At 32.0% G+C, this 23,776-nt stretch overlaps 6 protein-coding genes across 6 annotated transcripts; 2 read left to right on the top strand and 4 right to left on the bottom strand.

Moving 5' to 3' along the window:
- Positions 1–497: 497 nt before the first annotated feature.
- LOC124912825 lies at positions 498–1,058 on the bottom strand. The gene has a single exon (XM_047453469.1). It carries the CDS (start codon positions 1,056–1,058, stop codon positions 498–500), a length of 561 nt encoding a protein of 186 aa, XP_047309425.1.
- A 1,562-nt stretch (positions 1,059–2,620) lies between these two features.
- On the top strand, positions 2,621–3,667 carry LOC124912824. The gene is made up of 3 exons (XM_047453468.1): positions 2,621–3,027; positions 3,097–3,458; positions 3,543–3,667. The coding sequence occupies exons 1-3, from the start codon at positions 2,621–2,623 to the stop codon at positions 3,665–3,667; spliced, it is 894 nt and encodes a 297-aa protein (XP_047309424.1).
- A 461-nt stretch (positions 3,668–4,128) lies between these two features.
- Positions 4,129–5,970, bottom strand: LOC124911499 (pentatricopeptide repeat-containing protein At3g06430, chloroplastic-like). Its single transcript, XM_047451994.1, has 2 exons — positions 5,493–5,970; positions 4,129–5,421 (listed from the first exon to the last, which is right to left on the bottom strand). Exons 1-2 carry the CDS (start codon positions 5,943–5,945, stop codon positions 4,279–4,281), a joined length of 1,596 nt encoding a protein of 531 aa, XP_047307950.1. The 5' UTR covers positions 5,946–5,970; the 3' UTR covers positions 4,129–4,278.
- Positions 5,971–6,967: 997 nt separating this feature from the next.
- Positions 6,968–10,433, bottom strand: LOC124911458 (probable receptor-like protein kinase At3g17420). The gene is made up of 8 exons (XM_047451943.1): positions 10,220–10,433; positions 9,201–9,812; positions 9,015–9,119; positions 8,810–8,932; positions 8,520–8,690; positions 8,305–8,434; positions 7,938–8,150; positions 6,968–7,350 (listed from the first exon to the last, which is right to left on the bottom strand). Exons 2-8 carry the CDS (start codon positions 9,800–9,802, stop codon positions 7,225–7,227), a joined length of 1,470 nt encoding a protein of 489 aa, XP_047307899.1. The 5' UTR covers positions 9,803–9,812; positions 10,220–10,433; the 3' UTR covers positions 6,968–7,224.
- A 4,246-nt stretch (positions 10,434–14,679) lies between these two features.
- Positions 14,680–18,583, top strand: LOC124911392 (probable sugar phosphate/phosphate translocator At3g17430). The gene is made up of 10 exons (XM_047451868.1): positions 14,680–15,212; positions 15,744–15,944; positions 16,125–16,232; positions 16,337–16,368; positions 16,500–16,550; positions 16,851–16,912; positions 16,999–17,260; positions 17,729–17,994; positions 18,071–18,165; positions 18,240–18,583. Exons 2-10 carry the CDS (start codon positions 15,852–15,854, stop codon positions 18,423–18,425), a joined length of 1,155 nt encoding a protein of 384 aa, XP_047307824.1. The 5' UTR covers positions 14,680–15,212; positions 15,744–15,851; the 3' UTR covers positions 18,426–18,583.
- A 71-nt stretch (positions 18,584–18,654) lies between these two features.
- On the bottom strand, positions 18,655–21,057 carry LOC124911393 (novel plant SNARE 13). The gene is made up of 10 exons (XM_047451870.1): positions 20,633–21,057; positions 20,391–20,483; positions 20,216–20,309; positions 20,097–20,134; positions 19,829–19,929; positions 19,494–19,573; positions 19,365–19,421; positions 19,196–19,288; positions 19,037–19,111; positions 18,655–18,951 (listed from the first exon to the last, which is right to left on the bottom strand). The coding sequence occupies exons 1-10, from the start codon at positions 20,710–20,712 to the stop codon at positions 18,856–18,858; spliced, it is 807 nt and encodes a 268-aa protein (XP_047307826.1). The 5' UTR covers positions 20,713–21,057; the 3' UTR covers positions 18,655–18,855.
- Positions 21,058–23,776: the final 2,719 nt, after the last annotated feature.

Below are 23,776 nucleotides of genomic sequence, written 5' to 3'. Positions count from 1 at the left end.
AATATATATATTATTTTATAATAATAAATTTCATATGTTCTTCAATATGTGGATTAATTATTATTAATATCAATTTATCGCACAAATTTAGCAATTTATCGCCTAAGTTTAACATAAAATTAAATTTAAAATATTTTCTTTTTCCCCAACAAACAAAAACAAATATTAGGAACCTAGTTTGCAAATCAACATGAAATGTTTAGTTTTTGATATGCAACTATTAATGTTTCTTTATATTCGTGGGGTGTCATGTTTCCTACCTTCAAAAACAAAAACAAAACAAATTGTTTTTTTTTTTTTATGTATTTCTTTCATTCACGATATTTTCTTTAAAAAATCCTATGTAATTTAAAAGATCAAAGCAAAACAAGTAACCAGATGAAATTGAAATATTTGATATTACTAAAGTTGAAATATTATAATTATAGCTAACATGTTTTTTTATTCAATTGAAATCGAGCACATAAATCGTTACATTGTCATGTGTAACGGGAAAGTCAAGCAAGCATACTTAGTACTACAAGAGCAATATTATTGAGCCATAACATCTTCTGATTGTAATCCGCTATAGGGTATGGACGGTTAGGATGCTTCACAAAGCGATCTTGACACTTGATATTCATGCTTGTCGCATCGTTCACAAGCTCCATCATCGCCTTGTAATCAGCTTTGCCCTTGCATATCTTGTACGCATCTTGTAACTTGTGTAACACAACCGTGTAATCGTCAAGACAACTTGCCAATTTATCTTTAAGGTGTTTACTCTCCTTTCTTTGTTGAAGCTCGTCAACTGCATACTTGTTCAATCTCGCTTGAGCCATTGCCAACATGATAGTGATGGTCGCGAGATCCTTCATGTCAGCCAATGTGGTTCGAGGGTATTGTTCCAATGTAGTTTTGCAAAAACCATAATTTAGGGTTTGCTCGCATATTTCACTGATTTTTGAATGAGAGAGTTGATCGTCGACTGTTTTCGAGGCGTACAAGGGACGAAACAATGTAAAAGGGAGCAAGAGAGAAATGATTACGATCTTCGATACGAGAGAAGGGAGTGTCATAGTGAATTATTAGATGTGACATAAGTTTGCCAAACACTATTATTTATATGTATATGTTTGGTGGGGATTGAATATTTTGCAAGGATCACACTATGTTTGTGTTTAACATTCATCTATTTGCAACCTCTTACCTAAATCATTACATTGCTTTCCCTTGCTAATTAGTTGTTCAATATGTAGCATGATTATAGGATCTTCACACTTTTTCCATACTCATATTATACATGATCAAGATCTTCACCTTATACATCTAATGCCATCTTGAAAATAAGGTACAAAATAGCACCAAAAAATTGTAAGAAAATATCACTTATTTGCTTAATAGCTAGTAGAATCATTCAAACAAATTGATAATAAAAAAAAAATGATTTCAAGAGGGTTTTGTGTGAAAAGGGTTGGAGCATATCCCAATAAGCCCCATGATTCTTTCTGGCCGATGGCCCGATTTTCTTTCTTTTCATTTCCCACTCACACTACTAGGTCAAAAAGCATTCTGCACATATTTAATGTTTGTTTGATTTCAGTTTTTTTAATCATTGTTTATTTAAAAAAAGTAATAATATTGAGAATTTTTATCTTTTTTAGCTTAACAGCAAAAAGAATATCATCTTGGAGGTCCCGTGTTCGAGTCCGTCAGACGTGAGGGTCAGACGTGAGGTCCCGATTGTCTGATTAATTGGTTAAGTGAGTTACGCGAGCTATATACTTAATCACAGGGATTAGTCGCACTTTGAAAAAAAACGGAACCAAACGTTCTACAAAAATAACTCAGGGGAATACGTCGGATATAAAAAATTAAATGGTATTACTATATAAAAAAAAGACAATTTTAATAAATAATTTAATTAATTTGTAAAATTATGATTTAAAATTATTTAAATAATTCAAACCATATAAAAAAACAAATAATAAAAATTGGATTAATGTAATTTTCAATCACTCTAAACCAACTTAGAGAGTGTTTCGAAATAAGTGTAATTTTTTATTTTTGTTTTGTAATGTATTGTCAAAGAGAATCTCTAACTATAATTATATTAATTCACTTGTTTTATTACTAAATTATGAATCCAAATTATTATTAATATTTTATAAAAATAAATATTTTTTTCTTTTAAAAGTAGTATTACTACTAAGTATTTTATTGTAACACCAATCTAAATTAATAAATAAATAAATAACCTAGAAGTTAATGTGTAATATTTTGGTCATTGCTCAACAACACAAGAAACTAAATTAATTCAAATAATTTAATATAAATATATCATGTATTCATCAAATTATCAATTAAGATATAAAATAACATCTTTATTCTGGTCTATATATTTTAAAATTAAATAGTAAGATTTATCAATTAAGATTTTAGCAAAATAAACTATTTATGAGGTGATTTGAATTTAATACAAACTTTTTACACATTTTTTTAAATATTACATTTTGCCGGGAATTACGGGTTACAAATCCAATGATAATAATAATTTCACCCAAAATAAAGGAGACATTTTTTCCATCTTCAAGAAAAAACATCTTTCTTCTTCTTCTCCGTCGCCGGAAAACACAAAAAAATGTCTCCGATCATTCTACGTTTCTTAATTGTTTCCCTCTATTTTACATTTCAAATAACTTTCATATCCTCAATCTGCCGTGGATTCTGCGGAAACGCAGCCGTTCGATACCCTTTCGGTATCGACGACGGCTGCGGTTCCCCGGAGTTTAAAGGAATGATGAACTGCTCAAACTCAACCGATCTCTTCTTTCAAACTCCATCAGGTAACTACAAAGTCCAAACAATTGACTACGAAAAACAAACAATGGTCATTTATGACCCGACAATGTCAACTTGTTCTATTCTTCAACCTCACCATGATTTCGTAATGTCGGAAACTCAAAACGCTGTCATTACTCCGACACAGGATACTGTCTTTGCTCTTGTTAATTGTTCGATAGATTCCCCTGTTCTCAATCGATACAGGTAAGTAAATTCAAATTCAAATGAATTCCTCTGTTATCGATCTAATATTATGTATAATTCTTTGTGTAGTTCACTCTGTTTCAACTTTTCGGGGCATACATGCGACGAACTATACGGATCTTGCAACGCGTTTCGCGTTTTCCATTTGTATACAAACAGTTCGCCTCCGTGTTGTTTCACTAGCTATTCGACTATGAAATTCATGAACATGAACATTCTCGATTGTAGTCATTACACTACTGTTTTTAATACCGATTCCTTAAAAGGAATTGGACCACTCGATTGGCTATATGGAATCAAGTTGTCTTTTGCTGTCCCCGACACGGGCTGTCAACAATGTTTTAAGTCGGGTGGGAGTTGTGGTTACAATGTGGAGACAGAGGGTTCACTCTGTATTTGTAATGCTACTGTTAATTCGACCAGACAATGTGGTAATTGTTTCTTTTTTTTTGTTCATTACATTGTGTTTTTTTTCATGGTTTTGAGATAAATTTGTTATTTTTTTTTTCTATTAGCTTTGGCAGGTGTTGCCGCTGACTCAGCTATGGCGACCGGATGGAGTCAAAGCCCAAAACACGTTTACCATATGCTGCTTATTCTATATTTGGCATCGGTCACTCTATTATCTATATTCTTCTAGTTTTAGTAAAACGCGACTCTTGTTCTTTTTGTACCATAAACCGCCATTTTCTAGGTCAAGTTATTGGGCGGTGAAGCTTTGTTCTTGCTCGGAAAACCGACTTTTGTTTAGGTAAAGTTATTGGACGGTTTTCCACTTTTTCTTTTTTTCATGTTCTTGTTGTTACAATTACCTAAGGATGATTGTGAATTGTGTGGTTCTATTCAATTAAATTACCTTAATTCATCCATTTATAACCAATATGTTTGATGGACAATATGTTAGAATCAAATACTCATATGGCCGGTTACAAGAGCATTGGGTCGGAGGATAAATTAGGAACCAAAACTAAGGCCCCGATTAAATATTTATTAACTCGACTCGAACGAGTTTATAAATTTTTTTACTTAATTTCCAGTTATTTAGATACCCAATTTTCTATGGCGGATTTAGGTCTCGGGTAACTTGGAAATTTGCCATGTGTGTTAGTTCTTCATTATATTCGATAACTACAAAGATTGAAACTAGTAATGATGCTTAAGAAAATCCAAGAATATATTAAAAGGATACAACTTAGAAATAAATTCCCTCAAATTATCCTATCCTCTCTTAGTCAAAAACATACAATTCCTTTACGATTCCCATTTCTCATCATCAACATTCTCCACTTCGTCGTCATCTTCATCATCTATAAGATCAACAACGCTGGAGGCCCGTTTCTCTTCCTCGAGATCAAAAACCTTATCATTCATATCCGCCTTTCTATAAGCATCAATCATCATCGAATATGTCAAAGAATCAGGTCTGCACCCCTTCTCCTTCATTCTCATAAACACTTTTTCCATCTCCATAACATCTCCCGCTTTCATGCACGAGAATATAACCGCATTACAAAACGAGGTATTCTCCGGTACGCCTGATCTACCCGCCAATTGTACGGTTTTAACCACCTTATGAAACATGCCTGCATTCGCGTAACCCTTAATTAAACAGCAGAAAGTCTTGGTATCCGTCCTCATCCTTTCCTCTTGCATCTGATCAAAAGTGTACTCCATATTATCTGCATCTCCAGCGTCTCCAAATGCTTCGATCACACTGTTGTAAGTCGAAGTTGTCCATGAGATCGAGAGCTTCCTCATGTTTTCCATTACAGTTGACATCTTATCATACTGTCGTTTCCTAACATAAGCCCCAATTAGGATGTTGAATGTTCGCGATTCAGGATTGATTCCCATGTTAAGGAACTTTTCATACCATTTCTCCATCATTTCAATCTGTCCTTTGTTTCCATACAAGCTAATAATCGTGTTCATCGTCTGAACATTAGGTTTCTCCATCTCCGAAAGAAGTTTCTCCATCTGATCGAATTTTTCAGATTTAGCATACCCTTTAAGAACTATATTCTGGGTAATGATATTGGGTACGATAGAGCGTTCTTCCATTTGATTGTATAACGATTTAACATCCTCAAACCGATCAGTTTCGACACAAGCTTTGATCAAAACATTGTAGGTGTAGACATCAGGCTGACAAATGGGATGAGCTTTCATCAATTCAAGAACTGAAAAAGCCTCATCGAGAAGATGAGATTTACAGTAAGCAGCAAGAATTGCAGTATAACGTCTGCAAGTAGGGTCTAATCCTTGTTCAATCATTTCATCGAACAGTTGGTGTGCAAGTTTTGGTTGTCCACATCTTCCAAGCATGACAATTAGTTTCATGTAGGTTATATCTTTGGGATGATAAAATGGTTGTTCTTTCAGCATTTCAAAGACCTAATTAATCAATTCAGATTATCCATGGTTTAATTTGAATTCAAATTCAAGATAATACTAAAGAAGAAAACCTGAAGGGCTTCAATCCATTGCTTTTTTTTTATTCGATCGGAGAGAGAATCGGTGACGGTACAAGCTCCGGCTTTGGGGTAGTGCTTGACTTCCAGATTCTTCTTCTTATTGATGTTGTTAATTGGGGTTTTACGAACGGCGGCACCGGACTGACGTCTGATTTGGTGGGTGTCCGTTCTTTTTGGAATGAACTTCTTTTCTGAGGTTTTTGGTCTAGGATTGTATTCACCGGCTTTCCAGTGTCTTTTCCTTTGATGATCAGACGAGGGGGAAGAAGGTGCCGCCGAAGTTGAAGATGAGTAAGAACATATCACCGTCGCCGGCGATGGAAGTTCAGTTCCCGGTTTAGTTAGGGCGAGATTGGAGGGTCTTTTCTTCTTCTGTTTGATTATGTCTTGATGAAGAGGAGATGAAACCAGGGATGAGAGAAACGAAAGAGAGAAAGTTGTCATCTTTAGAAGAAGAAGAAGAAGAAGAGAGAGAGTGAGAAATGCTTACTTAAATTAAATCTTCAAAATGTCACTAAATTTATTGTATTTTTTAAAATTTAATTGAGAATAACATAAATATTTTTTTTATAAATAATATAAAATAAACTTACAAAATTGATAAAAACGATGATATAAATATCAAATTATAAGAACAATTTTACCGAACTAAAATTCTTAATATAAGGGTCACTTCAATAACGTTTTTAAATAGAACGGTATCGAAAAAATCACATCACTGTCAAATATAATTTGAACGGCAGTTGAAATTATCATTAACCAATGGTTGACGAGCAAAATATTCGTACAAATTATGAAGGATAATGGTAAGAGAACATCCTTATAAGATCAAATCAAATAACTCATTGAAAAATAACTCATCATTTGATAATTCTTCCACTTTCTGCTAAGAAGATAACTAACATGAACGAATTCATGAATTAGAGTTAGTGTGAGTTTGAAAAAAAAATTAGAATGAATTTAAAAAAGTAAAGAAAATTATGGATAAAACGAATGTATAATGAATTTTGCTATTTTAAAATAATAGATAAATAAATAATGAATTAAATTGAAAAAAATAAAATTAAGGGACACTTCATATTTATACCGTAAAATAAAAAAATAATTTTTTTCAGAGGTAGGTTGAAGCTTGAGCTGATTAATAGATTTGTCCTTGAAAAGAGGAATTAGCAAACAATTCATGACCAACTGATAATTGATTCAAGAGGAATTAGCAAACAATTCATGACCAACTGATAATTGAGAGTATTGTTCGTATCTTAAAAATCCAAGATGAAAAATTTGAATCGGCTAAAAAAATACCAAACCAAATAAAATATAATATAACAATAACTAAAATCTGAACCGTGGAAAAAGAAACAAACTACCCTTGAAAAGTTCAGCCAAAAAAGGAGTATTTTCAATTCTAGAGATAAAAGAGGATAATATTCTGGATAAAATAACTAGAAATTAAGTAGGCTAAAAGATTGAATGAGTAAAAAATGGTTTACTGTGCAATGCAGAATTCAATCCCAATAAATAACCATATCTCTACAATCAATCAAAAGCAAATTCCCCACAATAATTTAAATAAATTAAAACAAAACCCCCCACAAACATGACCTAGGTTGCCATTTTACACACAATAATAAAAATATCTGAATAAAAATGCACTATACCAATATATAATATGTATATCTACAGAGCTGATCATGAAAACTGACTCCATGAATGGGAAACTTTGTCATTCTGGGAGGTGGCTTCTTCCATCCAACCTCAATATTGCATTGTCACTCTTATCTGTATCCGAATTCTCCAATCTGGCCGTTTCATTGCTCTCCGTATTGCTGCTCCTTCGCCTTCTTCGGTCCTGCAAAAGGCAATCAATCGATTCCCATTTAGATGTGTAGGTTGTGAATTGATCTTTGGCTTTGTTTTGTGGGTTTGATGTTCTGTTTTTCTTTTGTTGCATTTTGAATTGAGGGATTGTCTAGAATGTGTTTGAGGAGTTTCCTCGTTCACAAAGATGGCACTATACATGTGCATTCCAATCTGCCACACTTTTATACCGAATTATGGCCTTGTTTGATCTAGGGTTATTTGAATAACCGGGTGATTATTTTCAAATAACCCAAAAAACAGGCTATTTGGTATGTTGTGTTTGATAAGTAGATTGTTGATTCGATAATGGGTTATTTGAAAATAATCTCAAATAACCCACATCAAACAAGCTTCTATATCCAAAAAATCATCGACATTGACCCATAATAAGATCCAGCTACAAGTTGGTTTACAAAATAAGCCACACCTTTATATAGTGTATGATTTGAAGTTAGGGTGATTTGAGATTTTCACCAAGTTCCCAATGTTAAGTGAATTTTATAGATTGTGATACTAATAAAAGTTTAGTTAAAGCAATATGAGAAAGAATCAAATAAAATCGAATCAAAACCGAACCTCTCTTGGTATGGGATACTCCTCAGATTCAAGCATACGGGCAACTTGACTCATCTTTGGTCGCTTTTCAGAATCCGGATCAACACACCTCAAAGCAGTTAGAAGAGCTCTTTTAATGGCGCTTGTGGATGGCCTGTTCTCAATCTTTGGATCAAGAACTTCTTCAGAACGCCTACTACCAACCATCATCTTAAGCCAATCAACAAGGTTTACCTACAAGAACCCCATCTTAGTTAGAGGCATTTTTTATGTATATTTTTACTTTTGAAAATTTCAGCATTTCATTAAAATTCTATAAATCTTTTTATTATTTTCACAAAAGAAAAATATAGTTAAACCGCAGATTCTCTATTTTTTATACTAATACCTCTTGTGCTGGACGGCTATAATCCACAGGATCTCGTCCAGTGATTGTTTCCAAGAGAACAACCCCAAAGCTATAAACATCACTTTTCTCGTTTAGGCGACCACTGTTAGCATATTCAGGAGCGACATACCTAAAGAAACCAATATGAAAGTATGTCCATCAACACTTGCAAGAAACATAAACCTTTTTTTTTCAAAAGAATGCTAGTTGCATACCCGAAAGTACCCATTACTCTAGTAGAGACATGGCTCTTTCCAGCAAGAAGCAATTTGGCAAGGCCAAAATCGGAGATCTTAGCATTGAAATCGTCGTCTATTAATATATTGCTCGACTTGATGTCTCGATGAACCACTTTAGGCTCAATTGCTTCATGCAAGTAGGACAAACTGCAACACATCATATATTCATCAAGATGCGTAAGAAACAAACAAACAAAAAATTAATGGAGAACAAGCACAATATCAAGGTGCTTTTAGTAGAAATCGAACTTGAAACGTGTTCTTACGCCTTAGCAGTTCCAAGTAGAGCCTTTATCCGTGCCTCCCAAGTAAGATATCCGCGATTCGACATTGCACCATGAAGCCATTGCTCTAAGTTACCGTTGTTCACATACTCATACACCAACAACCTATTTTTTTTTTAAAAAAAACAAAGATTGAGAATGATTCTTAATCCAAAGAATCCAATAAGGCATTATTCAAACAAAGTACCTATGAGTCCCTTCGATGCAATAGCCGAGAAGCCGAACCAAGTTTTTGTGCCGAACATTACCAATGGCCTCAACTTCAACTCTGAATTCTTTCTCAGCTTGACCTCTATTTATTTTACAAATGAATTTCGGGTAAATGTCAAATTTCTAAGAAATATACGACAAAATAGTTAAATTTTGAACTTACAAATTATTAAGAAGCCTTTTGACTGCAACAGGAGTACCATTAATCAGATGGCCACTATACACAACACCATATCCACCTTCACCTATGACATTTTCCTTTGAAAATCTCTTTGTAGCGGTTTCCAGGTCTCTAAGCGTAAACCAGTGACCCCAACCGAGATGAGAGACCTCAGGCAACCCTATTAAAGGGGAAGGAGCTGTTATATGGTTTTGATTCTCACCCGAGTGAGATTTATCGCCATCTTTGCCTAAATTGTTCACAGAACCCGATCTACTGCCAGATTCTGAATTTCCAAAGTTCTCTAAGCTTGTTTGAACAGAATTGAGTTGTTTATCTGAGTCCTTATCATTATGAGGGAAATACTTGTTGGCTGAATTATGATCAACTCTTATCTCTCTGATTTCCTTTGATACAGATGGAATCTGAGTAAAGGGTATCGAGTCTCGTGTTCTTTTCGATTTCTTTCGCCAGATAAGAATGATAGAAAGCACCAAAAGGATGATTAAAATGAATAATGCCACGAATATCCCAATCACAACCCACAGTTTTAGATTAAGAAACTCTGTTCTCTTTGATAGTTTAGCTTTCAGATCGGATGCCATTTCACAACACCTGCAAAGTCAACACAAATACAGATACAAATGTAAACATAACTACACACAAAGACAGATAAAGCAGTGAAATTGAAGTCGACAGATGGATGAACAAGGAAAGATCAAACAAACCGACATATTTTTCTCTACTTTACCAAGCATCTTTTAAAGATTTAATCAGATTTAGTACACAAAAGAGCTGTATAAAGTAACCCACATGAACAAATACAATACAAACACGATGAGTGATTATTAACTCATTGGCAGTAGTGGAATGTAGTGATGAACTATCGCAACTTCAAGCATAAAGCTAGATTTAGGTAAATTAGCCCCAAATTGACAATGACTAACGAAATCCAGACTCAAGATCTCTTTTTTATACAAACTAATTTCAAATTGAGGGTTATCAAAGGCCTTAAACATTACCCTTTTGCCGCCCAGCTCCCGTTTCACAAGATTTTCCACATGGGTTCAGTCGTCTTCAACTTCCCATCAACAAAGAACCTGCATTTAGAGAGAGAGATGGACCGAAGAGGAAGAAACGACCACCCACGACCCTTTTCTTCTGTGAGATTGAATCACACCATTGATTTCTGAGATATGTGTGAAAATGGAGATGGTGGTGGTGGGGATGATAAGGCAGGGACTTATCAGAGGTAGCTTAGACTCTGCTTAGTAGGTATTTTGTCTTTGCATAAAACAGTAAAAGTATTACATGATAATAACAATTTTAATCAAATAATATATAATCTGCTTTTTAAATTTAATGAATATAAATTATAAAGTATTTTCTTTCTTTTTTAAATTAGGTAAAATTACTAAAATTTTTTCTCATTTTTTAAGAAAAATAAACACAACTTTCAAAATAAATAAAGTATTATCATAATCTAGAAACATTCTCAATTAATAGAAAAAAAGATTATTTAAAGTTATAAAAGCATAGATAATATTCTATCTAACAACTAAATATTTACTTAAGGAATTGCCAAAATAATAATATTGATTAATTTAGAAAGATTTGAATTAGGTAAAAAACTGTAACACTAAAAAAATAAAGTGTAATCAAATGAATTACTCATACAACTTTATATGAAAAAAATATGTATTAAATTTGATTCTCAATAATAATAAATTAAGTTCAACCTATTTGAGTTATCATTCAAATTATTCTTTAATAAACTATATGATTTGTAGTCGTTTTATTCATATTATTATTATTATTATTATTATTATTATTATTACCCTATCTGATATTCGTTCTGAAAAATCGATGGAATCGATCGAAAAGTTAATCATTTTTCTTGATTATTTACGAAATCGATAACTCATTAGATAACGTGATTTATTCATATTTTATTATCGTGCTTAAACGATTCTTATCATTTTTAATTTACATTCACCATTCTAAAAACAATAATAATAAAAACCAATTTTATCTAAAAATAAATAAACTCTTATTTAAAAATTACAAGTTTCGTGGACATATATTAGTTTTAATAGTGGAATTACATATTCAAATAAGAATAGATAAAGGGTCATTAGATATAATGAGTTTATTTTCAATTTTAGTTTTCCAACACTTGTAAACACTTAAAAGTGCATCTCACGTTCATCTTTTTACATTATGACACCTTTTCAAAACAAAATAAAAATTACATATTCAAATGGTCCACATGTATAGTGGTGTATAAGAAAAATAAGATTATGAAGAAAAGAAACCTTAATCAATACATGCAAAATCTTCATAAAAATGTTCAATTTATGATATTTTTTACAAAATTGCTAAGAATAGGTCTTTATTAGAAAACACAACTTAATTAGAAATAATAAATAACTTTTTATTTATATTTTCTTATTGAAACCTACCCCCACCTAAATTGAGAAAAAAAAATTAACCATAGTTTGTTAGAAAATTTTCACATTATGAAATGACAAATGGGTTTTCTTTTTAATATGAAATTGAGATAATAGATAGTAAAAAAAAGAAAAGTATCATCACTACTATTGACTATTTTTATAATGGATATACTATTTTAAATACCTTTCACAATCAAATTAAGGAAGAAGTTGGAACTTTATTAATTATTAATGATACCTTAAACAATACTCAATCACTTTTTTCTTACAAGGGATTATTTTTTTGGGAAGAACTCTAGCTAGTTTGGCATTTGAGTGGTCACTCCCTGTTATCATCTTAATATTTTTCATAATTTGTTTTCTCATCTATAAGATTATATTAGTTTTATTTACAAAATGTACAAACTTCATTTTTTTGTAAATATATATAATGAATATTGTCTATAAGAATAAATGATTCTCTATTAGTTTAATCAACTATGTGACCTCATCACGGATATCGAAAACTTACTCATCATTTTGGCCTCTAAGACCATCTCCAACCGGACGCCAAACGCAAACGCAAATTCTGTTTCAATCGGACGTCAATCACAATCCCATCATTTACACTTCCTCTCAGAAAAAAACTCATATATGCAGTATTATTATTCATTTACACCATTTTTTTTTGCCATTTTGTAAAAATCACCCTTCGACTTATTTTTTTATTTTTTTAATAACTTTTAATTTCTGTTCATATAAATTAATTCTTAAACTTATATTTTTTATTTTTAAGATAGAAAATTATAATAATTTTTAAATGTATAATTAAATTATTAAATTTATTATACTTGAAATTTTATCTAATTTATTATATATTTTTACGTTATATTTAATAACTTAAATTTTATAAATTATAAATTTCTAATTATAATGATATAAATAAACATAAAAAATACTTAATATGTTAGAAAATACTTAATATGTTAGAAAATAATTAATGTGTTACATATTAGTTTTAATATAATAGGTTTATTTATTTAAATGTATTATTGAATTATTTTATTGTTTATGAATTATTGATATATATACTTAATTTTATTTTAATATTTTTAAATGAATAAAAAAAGATTGGGATTAAATATGTAAAATTTATAAATATATAAATAATATTAATAAGGTTAAAAAGTTAGTGTAAGAAAGGAATATTCTTTTGGTTTGAAAATATTTTTTTTGGTTGGAGAATTACTGTTTGATATGACGTTTACTACATTTTGAGTTTGAAATGGGTTTGTGAATTGGAGATGGTCTAATATATGGGATGAGGAGCCCTAATCACTAGCCTAAAAACAAATTAGAGGCTTACTCATTTGTTATTGACTTTTACCTTGGCTCTTTTGAATATTGTTAAAAAAAATTGGGTTACATGTGTATCTCATTGTAAACATTTGAAGGGCTCTATTAGAGTTGGACTTTAAGTAAACGATGATTTCCCCTTATCTATTATTTTCAATGTCCAATGCATCGAAACCGTGAAGAAATATATTTTAAATATTCTGAATAAATCACTTGGATCACCACAAACAAAGTTAAGAAGATATTTATAGCCTCACTCTTATAAAAAAATATTATATTTACTGTAACTTTTATAACTTTTAATGTGAGACATCACAATTTCTCAAACTTAGTCATCGTCGCGATCATATTCGTAGTCTACTAGTCTCAGACTCTTCGATTAGAATTTTAGAAGTGACCCACGATACTTTGTTTCTGCGGAATTCAACAAATGTTCTCGTGACACTTTAATTTTACCACTAGATTAACTCTGAACCCGGGTACCATAACCCGGGATGTAATAGACATAAATACCCGCAAACCCTAAAAAATATTATATTATCCTACCTCTCCTTAATTATGATTTTTCCACATTCATCCTTTAACATTATTTTTATCGCCCAATCCCAAATATCATCGCATCATAATTGATAATTCCCAAAGATTTATCTTATTTATTTTTTATTTACATCATAATTGGAGATTGAGAATTCATGCATGTATATATTTGTTATTTTTTCCTTTTCAAAATCATATATATATATATATATTTTGTTAAAAAAATAAATACAAAAAAATGTTTTTATTAAAAATAAAGTTGTCTTGTTAAAATAGATCTACTATAAAAGTAATACATAGTCATATATTTTTTCTCAAACTTTTTTTAAAAAAAAAATCTGAGGAAAAAAAGTAAACAAAAGCAAAATAATAAAAACAACTACTAACTAGAAAGTTGATTTATCCTCATATCATCTAGGACAAACTCCATAAATAAATTGCAATGATAACTTAGAGTTAATGGAATAAGTAGTTAGTAATATCCAATAAATGTTACTCACCAAAATTACCTACCAAAAGTAACAAATTAATAATAGTGTAAGAAGTAAATGATCTTTAACTTTTCATAAATTTGTTAATATATATATAATTAAAATATATTTCATGAAACCCTACAATTAAAAGTAAAATTAAGTTTGAACATAATTAAAATATATTTTAAAATATTATTTTATTTAAATTAACTATAATAAAAATAATTTTTTTTCTTCTAAAACCAGATCAATTTAAATGTTATTTACACGAGTAATAATATAAAAAATCGTGAAAAATATTACGGTAAAAATGTTTATAACGGGTCAACCCAGAATCCGACCCAAATATCCATTTACTCTCACATTTATATTCAAATCAACTACAACTCTCGAACCCGGCAATCCGAAAACTTTAAAAATTAAGCATCATTATATATTTATAGATTTGAGTTCGTTTAAAGTTTGCAAACACAGGACATTATCACATAAATTAATATTTCAATTTTTTTTTAAATATGATAATTATAAATAATAATTTTTATAAATGGTTATTTTTGAATGATAATTGATATTAATTTTATTAAAATAAAACCTTTCATCATCATCATCTTCTTTCTTATGATGTGATTTGAGTGGTTCATAGCCTGTTAAAGGATGAATCTAGGCTTACAATTTTGGTTCCAGGCTTTAGCTAGCCTATTTGATTCATTCTTCTTCTCCTTTACCAGATTCGATCGAACCAGATTCAAACTTAACTTCCATCTATGACTCGCTGAGAATCACAACCTTCTTCAATTCTCACTCTAGAAGTTTTTTCCTTCCAGATCCAACTGGATCCGAGTCAACGCAACAATACATAAAAAAAGAAGTAAAATCGATGTGTATTCTTACTGTAGTAATACTATAGTCTCCTTCACTGGGGTCCATCGTATCCATTGATTTTCGCTTCAGGAAAATCTCTCTATTACTCTCTATTCGCTTCGCATTTCCATTTTCTGATCCGTCAATCCGTCATTTCGTCTCGACACTTCCATTTATTACTTGTAAAGTTTGATCTGAGAACCGACTTCACTTCTATCACTGGAAGAAGACCGCTATACAGTAGGGAAAGTGGATCTGCGAATCTGGCCGTTTTCGCAAATCGCAAGGCTAGATCTGGCTTTCTTTGGCGAAGCGGTTGTTGAGCTAACATATTCTCTCCAAATATACTGAATCAGGTTTTACCTTGTTAAGTTACAGATCAATCGTCTTTTGCAATCTGTACTTCAGTTCGTTTACTTTCATGTTGTGCAAATTGCATCAATTATATCAGAAGTTTCAGCATTATGCATTTCAGTGTTGTTGTGATGATGTTGTGTGTTTCTTCTTAATGTGGATGATGCATTTGTAATTAGCGAATGAATACATCTAGACAGAAACTTGAAGATTGCTATATGGACATGATTAGCTCCATTCTTTGTTTGGATCTTCGTCCAGAGATAGAATGTGGTTATTTATAATTTGCTAATGTATACTAATTTCTTGTGTAATGGATCATAATCTGCACATTTCGAACAACAAGTTATATCTAAGGGAAGAATGTTGGAAAGAAATGACATTTGGATAGTAGAACAGAGATTTTCAGAAGGCTTTTAAACTTTTTGCTTTAGATTCTTTGATACAATGCAGCAAAATCATGTTTATTCTCATGATTTCTTATGTGCCCTTGAATTAGACTGATTTCTGCTTTGATGTTGCCTATTTTACAGTGGCGTAAACTTGTAAAAGATTTCCGACTGTTCTAGAGATTTTCTTTTGAGATCGATTCATATGGATTTGTTGAATTGATTTGAGCAACTCCTGCAACAAGAAAACAAATGGGGAAAATGATCGATAAATCGCTTATGTTGACCTACCTGTACTTATTGGTTTATATTCTGCTCTCATCTGGAGTTATATTGTACAACAAGGTAAGTTTCACACCTTATTCACTAAGACATTTCTTCTTCAACTACTCTACATGAAAAATTCTTCATTTCCAAGTAGGAAATGCTGTCTTTTGATATCTTGGAGTATCGACTTAATATAGTTTTTTTATTTCTTTTAAAGTTTACATGCATGCTTGATGTATATTTGGTGATTGTTTACAGTGGGTTCTCTCACCAAAGTACTTCAACTTTCCCTTCCCAATAACACTCACTATGATTCATATGGGATTTTCCGGAATAGTAGCTTTTTTCCTGATTCGTGTTTTTAAGGTATGATGCCCTTGGATTTATTAGGGCACTTGACTCTGTGATTTATTGTTGAACATGTCAAGTTAGTTTTATTATTCCTAAATACATTTATCATATATCTGCAGGTTGTCGCCCCTGTTAAAATGACCTTTGAAATGTAAGTAACAGTTGTCTATGTTATCACAAAAAGCTAATTTCTTCTTAATTCATCGGAGTTTCTTTTACCAAAGATTTGTCAAACAAAATCATATTCCAGTTTTCTCATTTGCTTTGAATTGACAATGACAGATATGCAACATGTGTGATTCCCATAAGTGCTTTTTTCGCTTCAAGTCTGTGGTAAGTATACACTTTACGTCTTTTGTTTTATTATGCATTTTAATTGAGAAAGATGAATACAAGATATGATTATCAATTAACGTGAATGTCTCATGACCATGGAGAAAACCAAACCATTACACAACAGTCATGACATTGTCCGTTTTAAGTTAATCAATCGGAGGCAAATGAAAGCATAAAAGACCCCTCAAAGACAATTATTAGTGTGCCTGTCTAAAAATCAGGCTCAAGTACCTTTGATGAATATTTAGAATTGTGAAGAATAGATACTTTATTTGCTTCCGATTTATCCTTCTACAGGTTCGGTAACACTGCCTACTTGCATATCTCCGTGGCTTTCATCCAGATGCTAAAAGCTCTAAGTATGTAGACAGTATAATTATTATGCATTCCCTTTCCTATCATGATGAAATCTGTTTGTTCTAAAATAATAATCTTGATTTTGCAGTGCCAGTGGCAACTTTTGTTATGGCTGTTTTATGTGGAACAGACAAATTAAAATGTGATGTGTTCTTGAACATGTTGCTGGTCAGTGTCGGAGTTGTTGTTTCATCATACGGGGAGATCCATTTCAACGTCGTTGGTACATTATACCAAGTTACAGGCATATTTGCTGAAGCCCTTAGACTCGTCTTGACTCAAGTCCTTCTTCAGAAAAAGGGGTTAACTCTAAACCCCATCACCAGCTTGTATTATATTGCTCCATGCAGGTATTACTAGATTTGTGTATATATATATAGTGATAATTTCATTCAACCGTTTAATTACTTAATTATGATGATAAACAAGACCTTCAACATAAAAAATGGGACAAATGAAGTAACTATGATAAAACCATGTTTGATTATCTTAAATTGAAATTGGTGTTTCAATTCCTAAAAGAGTTGCCCATTTGGAAACCCTTTATGGAGATTGATCTGGGTCTTGGTTTGGACCAGAAAACGTCGATAATTTTCTTTGGAAACACTTACTTTTGTCAAAGTATTCTTCTGTTCTTGAACATAAGTTATAAATTTGTTGGCGTTTTCTCGTCAGATCCAACTCCAGAAAGTGTTTTCAAATGGTTCACACGATTCTCTAGTTTCCAAACATAATCTCATCTAGATACGTTTCTAGATCCAGAATTTGTATATCGAGGTGTTACACGTTTGACTGTTTTTTCCTTCTATTTCTTGCAGCTTTCTGTTCCTAGCCATACCATGGTACTTCTTAGAGAAGCCAGGGATGGAAGTATCGCAGATTCAATTCAACTTCTGGATCTTCTTCTCAAATGCTATATGTGCATTAGCGTTGAACTTCTCAATTTTCTTAGTAATTGGTAGAACCGGAGCAGTTACAATTCGAGTTGCGGGTGTACTAAAAGATTGGATACTCATAGCTCTTTCAACTGTCATATTTCCTGAGTCTGCAATCACAACACTCAATATAACTGGCTATGCCATTGGTAATTTTCTCGCCAATTTTTTTATATTTATTTTACTATGAATCGTATGTTACAATCGTATATGTCGATCATGCAGCATTATGCGGAGTTGTGATGTATAACTACCTGAAAGTGAAGGAGGTTCGTGCCTCCCAACCTCCGTCTGAAAATATCCCCGAAAGAATTTCAAAGGTTAGTGTGACAAATAAACTTACTTTGATTACTTCGACAAATAGTTAGTTACCATCATCGTCTTTTTTGAAAAGGAATGGAAGTTAGAGAAGAAGTCGTCGGATGTATACAGACCAGATAGCAACGACGACAAAGGTGCGGTTGATAGAGATAATGATTCAATAGTGGACGAAGAAGCACCATTAATTTCTTCATCTAGGCTATCTTATATTGGTCGAACTCAGCTAAACATTCACGAGCTAAACAACAGATCTCAGTAACCGAAAAAAAAGCTAGTACATTTCTTGTTCTTAATGTATTCATTGCTCGATACAATATCTTTTTAGCATTTTATTCTTTATGATATCTGTTTTGTAACAAAATTGAATGGCAATACGAATTATCCATGTAGGTTATTTTTCGTCGCTTTCTGCCATCATTTCTTGTCTCGGGTTAATCGCGAAAAATGCATTACTTACAGAAATACAAATGGCTTGCAGTAGAAGAAGAAAATAAGAAGTCTTTTGGATGTGAATAAAAAAACCCTCAAAAATAAGATTTTTACATTACAAAGCAATCTGCTCATTAAAACAACAAATTATGCACAAAATAATAAAGAGACCACTCGAAAGAATAAATTAAACATATAGAACACAACAGCAGCAGCACCTCATATATAGTAAAAACAATTCTTCTTCACCCGTAATAATTTCACCATGATTCGATATGCAACAGCCTCCTACCAGTGGGAGCTGGCGGGGCGAGCCCCGGGATGTCTCTTATGCTTTTGTTGTTAGGGTTCACAATCTAACCAACAAAGAAAAAACCGCAACTTTAGAAATCATGATATATGTATGTTTCAAGGAAGGTTTAAGGAAATGCGAGAACCTACCTTGACAACAATTATTGCTATTACACCAATGACGATGAAGAGGAGAAAAATCATGATGCATTTATCTGTCGCCATCTGGAAGAAACAAATATTTTTAATTATGTCCGAGAAGAATCAAATTCAAATTAGAGAAACGCGATTAAACTATAATTCAACAACCTGTCTGCCAATCTCCTTAACAAGTTGGGAGGCTTTCTTGATTGAAAATTGAATCGTATCCAAGTCATTCACAATTTTCCCCATTTGTTCAGTCTAAATGAAAAAAAATGAATGATTAATTCACCAAAGAGATAAAAAAATAAGGCAAACGCAGTTTTGTAAGTCCTACCTGTCCCTTCAAGGTAACCGCGGTTTGTGTACCAACTTCAAGTGTCTGTGCAACCACCTGTGCAAAAAACTCGCGTTTAGAAGAAGAACACAAGCAACATGCCAACATATATGATGGTTAATCATTTACCTGCTTGGATCGCTCAATGGCTTGATCGGTTTCATCCATTGTATTCTTCCCAGCATTTATAAGTTCCTGATTCGACATTGCTATATCACCAACAACCCATCAAAATTAATTGTGAGAAGTTAAACAATTTAATAGGTTTTGATAAAGGCAAAATGAATACTCAACCAAGTGAGAATCAAACTTCAGACATCAACCCTCTTAAGTTCAATACTATTATGAGAGGTTGTTTGATCTTTGGTTATTTAACTCAAATAACCCGAGACCTTATAGTACTTGAGTTTTGAGCTACCATAGGTGGGTATTAGAAAGATTTGCAAGGGAAAATCCGATCTTACTTGAAGCTACTCTAACATTGTCTTCAGCAACAGCTAGTTCACTAGCTCCTGCACCCATGTCAAACAGTTCAACTTTTTTGTTGCCGAGGCTGCTCATATAACTGCAGAGACAAAACATGTTACCTATAATGGACACCTGAGTACAATTCGAATGTTAACAAAACTATTTCTGTAAGCCTATACATTTGAATACATTCATATGTAGTTCAACTTTAATTTATCAATGGTTAACGAAACCAAAGAATCAAAAAGAAAATACCAGACTTACGTTTTTCTCAAGGCCACATACGAGTTTAATTCTTTGATCTGCATACAAAAAGATCATTCGATAAAACATGTCAAACAAATGTCATCATCCAAGAACTACACATCAAGACTACAACTTACCATTGCTTGTTTCTCATCATTCAGTTGTTTGTTAACCTCGGGCGAGTTTTTGCTCTCATCATCTTTGATTTCACGATCAAATTCCTTGATTAGTCTGAAAACAACAATCATAAATGAAAACATTTCACATAAATTTTCAACATCAAAGGGTCAGTCAATTGCTGCCAATCAATACCTCTTACACTCTCGCATCTTGCCTGTGAGTTCCTCAAGCTGTTTACTCTGTCTATTGGAATCTTTAACCTTATCGAGCTTCTGAAAACCATTTCTGAACACAAATAGTTTACAAGTTAATGAACTCCATGTATATCAGTTTGAATGAAAGTCAAAATCGATAAACCCAGCAATCATAAGAGACATTGATTGATGATGAACTAATTTAGATTACAGATCCAATGGGTATAATCAAAAACTTACGCGAGGGCTCGAAAATTGTCATGAATCTCGGTATGGATCTGCTCCATCTGAGGATTCATCTGTAACTCAGAATTCACCATTTTCTTGGCCGGTCAGAACCCAGAAAAATTCAGACCGGGGAAGACCAAGATTTAATAATCTTTGGAAGATAATGCAAGTATTCAGTAGTAGACAAGTGGGTTCTTCTGCAGATTATTGATTCGAGAAACAAAGAATCGAACGAAACCCTGATTGCAACGGGTGAAATACTAATACTTGACTATAATTAAAAAAGAAAAACAGAAAGAGATGATTAGAGGGATTAGGGTTGAATTAAAGAGAGAGAAGATGAGAAAAGGTTGAATAATGGTGGGGGAAGATCATCAAATACAGAAGGACAGAAGAATATTGCTGTTGGGTTTTTAATAAAATACAAATTGTATGTTGTATCTATCGTCTGCCTATCTGTCTCCACTGTCTACTTCCCGTTTCAATTTTTTTTTTTTTATAAATAAATTGATATAATAGTTTTAGAAGAACTTTAACCTTAAAAAAAAAGAAAAAAAACAAGCCAAACATATTTGTCTTATTGGTTTTTTTATTATGGAAAAGAAAGGAAAATTGAAGAATTTATTTTAATTTTAATGAAATAACTTAAAGATATACAAAATTTTTGATTTTAAAGAAATAATTGTAGAGATATTTGTTTTTTTTAGTTAAAAGATAATATTTTGTTTGTAACTAAAATAATATTTTTGACGACCGTAACACATGTCGTAGAGGTGACAATTCGAGACATGAACTTGACATGTTTAATAATTTGTGTCAAAATCTCTAAAACTTGTTATGTTTATTTGTAATTGACTCAAACTAGACCCGATTTACCTAACTTAATTCGAATTAAAACAAAATAAAGATAAATCACATATATGCTTACAACAAATCCTAAAAAAAGAGTGGATGAGTAGAAAAAAATAATACAAAACTCAACAACAAAAAAAAAAAAAAAAAAATTATCAAGTGGTTATCAAGTCTAATTTGAGGCATTTTAAGTCAATCTGAATTTGACATTTTATTAATCAGGTTAAACAGGTCGACCTAATTTTGACTCGAACAAAATAAATACATGACATTAACCTAATTTATCCGTGTTCGATTCAGATAGTGTTTTTATGCCGAGTCCAAAATTGTCGGCCCTAATGTCGTTTGTACTTATAAAAGAAAGTGAAGATGTCACATATACAAAAATAAATAAATAAATAAAAAATATTTATCGGGCCTAGTTTAATTCAACTTATAATTTATCATGAATGACTAGTTTGCGTAATAATCTTATTAGTAATTTTGCTTGAGAAACTAATGCAAAAATTATTATTAAACACATTTTACGTTTAAATACCATAGATTTGAAACCCGACCCGGTTATCAATCCGATGAATGGACTGGGTCACTAGGTTACTAATTCAACCGGTGTTCAATTAGTGAGTTTCATATAATAATAAAATAATATAAAATAGCAAAAATCCATCAAATTATTTATACAATAATAGTCAAAGTAGAAATCAAAATTCAAAATAATGTTTCGCAATTACAATATGTTATTGTTAACACAATTAAAATAAATATCAACTATTGGGCAATAGTAAAATAAACATTATTAAAGAGAATTATCGTCTAGAACGAAATAATACTCTTACTAATATTAATATCATCGAGAGGAAAGGGTTGCCCTCGATAATATTAATTATTATCACCGAGAGCAAATGATTGCCCTGGAATTATCACCGAGAACATCCGACAACGCCCTCGGTGATAATATTCTATTTTGTCATAAACCCGTGATCGCCTCTTTCTTCTTCCTCTTGGCCGCTCCTCTCCCCGACGCTTTCTAGCTCATTGAAAGTTGCTTTCCTCTCGGCCTCTCCTCGAATTCTTTTCATCTGTTGCGATAGTTGAACACCAACCACAAGGTAGTATTCATGAATATCGACTCTCCCCGCAACTCCTAGATCTGTTGATTATTATTGTCCATAAATCTGTTTTCGTTTTTAAGCATATCTGATTTCTTTTCCGATCTGATTTCTTTTTTTCTATCAGGTTCTGCACCACAGGTATACCTAGTGACATCGTAATCGAAGTCGACGATATCATCTTTCATCTTCATAAGGTACTTTCCACCTATTTTATTCTTCCATTCTCTTTGTAATTGCAAGTTCTGCTATGGTGTTAAGATCGATCTATCTTATTCCAATGTAGCTTTTCTCTGATTCGCTACAGAATTCTTGGAGATGACTGATGAGTATTCGGAGGATAATTTCATCTCTAAAACAAAACGATTTCTCTCCTATTCGCTACTCAATAGCGTCAAGGACTCCATCAATACATTAAGATCATGTGAATGATTGATTCCAATGGCGAAAGATCTTATTATTGTACATGGATCTTGATCTTGATATTCCAATAGATGAATCCTTTTGGCTGCCCAGTGAACAAAATTGGCTAGATGGTGTAAGAATTATTGAAGTTTAGGGCATTGGCTCTACTCTCGATAAAAGAAATGAATTATCGTTGAGAGCACTAATTGTTGCCCTTGGTAAAACCTATCACCGAGGGCATATGGGCTTTCACTGAGAATTTTTACTCTCGTTAAAAGTTATTTTTTTTACTAGTGGGGAATAAGGATGATAATTTAAAATCGTCTCGCGGTAACCGAACCGAATTATCCCATTTGAGGCAGTTTTTCCCCGAAATCGAACGAGATGGGGCAGGGATGATATTTATGTCTCCCTCTCTGACTCACCTCGATTCTACCCAAACACTATAAACACACAATTAAATGCATAAAACTACGAATATATTTATGTATTAATTATATTTTATAAGAAATAATTATAAGTTTATTTCTTTATAATAATATAAAATTTCAATATATTATAATATATATTATATTAAAAAATGCGTTTATATAATTTTATTGTATACTTATTTATATTTTCTTTAAATATTTTATAAACAGAGTCCCGCGGGGATTTTTCGAAACCGAACAGGATGGGGATGGTAAATTCATTCCCCGCCCCATTACTGGAACCAATTCCCAAACTAATCTGGTTTACTATTCAACTTCCCAAACTAATATACTTTGTTCATTCATACTCAAACTAACAT

The sequence above is a fragment of the Impatiens glandulifera genome, chromosome 8 (assembly GCF_907164915.1).
Source record: "Impatiens glandulifera chromosome 8, dImpGla2.1, whole genome shotgun sequence".
Lineage (NCBI taxonomy): Eukaryota > Viridiplantae > Streptophyta > Magnoliopsida > Ericales > Balsaminaceae > Impatiens > Impatiens glandulifera.
The sequence above is the reverse complement of the archived record's forward strand: the minus strand, read 5'-3'. Positions and strand labels throughout refer to the sequence as shown.

Coding starts and splice junctions, on each gene's coding strand:
- LOC124912825 (XM_047453469.1), bottom strand. CDS start 1,058: ATGACACTCCCTTCTCTCGTATCGAAGATCGTAATCATTTCTCTCTTG.
- LOC124912824 (XM_047453468.1), top strand. CDS start 2,621: ATGTCTCCGATCATTCTACGTTTCTTAATTGTTTCCCTCTATTTTACA. Junction 3,028..3,096: donor CCTGTTCTCAATCGATACAG/GTAAGTAAATTC, acceptor TTCTTTGTGTAG/TTCACTCTGTTTCAACTTTT. Junction 3,459..3,542: donor TAATTCGACCAGACAATGTG/GTAATTGTTTCT, acceptor TTTTTCTATTAG/CTTTGGCAGGTGTTGCCGCT.
- LOC124911499 (XM_047451994.1), bottom strand. CDS start 5,945: ATGACAACTTTCTCTCTTTCGTTTCTCTCATCCCTGGTTTCATCTCCT. Junction 5,422..5,492: donor AATGGATTGAAGCCCTTCAG/GTTTTCTTCTTT, acceptor TTGATTAATTAG/GTCTTTGAAATGCTGAAAGA.
- LOC124911458 (XM_047451943.1), bottom strand. CDS start 9,802: ATGGCATCCGATCTGAAAGCTAAACTATCAAAGAGAACAGAGTTTCTT. Junction 9,120..9,200: donor AAAAGGCTTCTTAATAATTT/GTAAGTTCAAAA, acceptor TAAAATAAATAG/AGGTCAAGCTGAGAAAGAAT. Junction 8,435..8,519: donor AGAGTAATGGGTACTTTCGG/GTATGCAACTAG, acceptor TGGTTTCTTTAG/GTATGTCGCTCCTGAATATG.
- LOC124911392 (XM_047451868.1), top strand. CDS start 15,852: ATGGGGAAAATGATCGATAAATCGCTTATGTTGACCTACCTGTACTTA. Junction 16,369..16,499: donor GTTAAAATGACCTTTGAAAT/GTAAGTAACAGT, acceptor TGACAATGACAG/ATATGCAACATGTGTGATTC. Junction 17,995..18,070: donor TATAACTGGCTATGCCATTG/GTAATTTTCTCG, acceptor TCGATCATGCAG/CATTATGCGGAGTTGTGATG.
- LOC124911393 (XM_047451870.1), bottom strand. CDS start 20,712: ATGGTGAATTCTGAGTTACAGATGAATCCTCAGATGGAGCAGATCCAT. Junction 20,310..20,390: donor AAGATGCGAGAGTGTAAGAG/GTATTGATTGGC, acceptor TGTTGTTTTCAG/ACTAATCAAGGAATTTGATC. Junction 18,952..19,036: donor TAGCAATAATTGTTGTCAAG/GTAGGTTCTCGC, acceptor TTTGTTGGTTAG/ATTGTGAACCCTAACAACAA.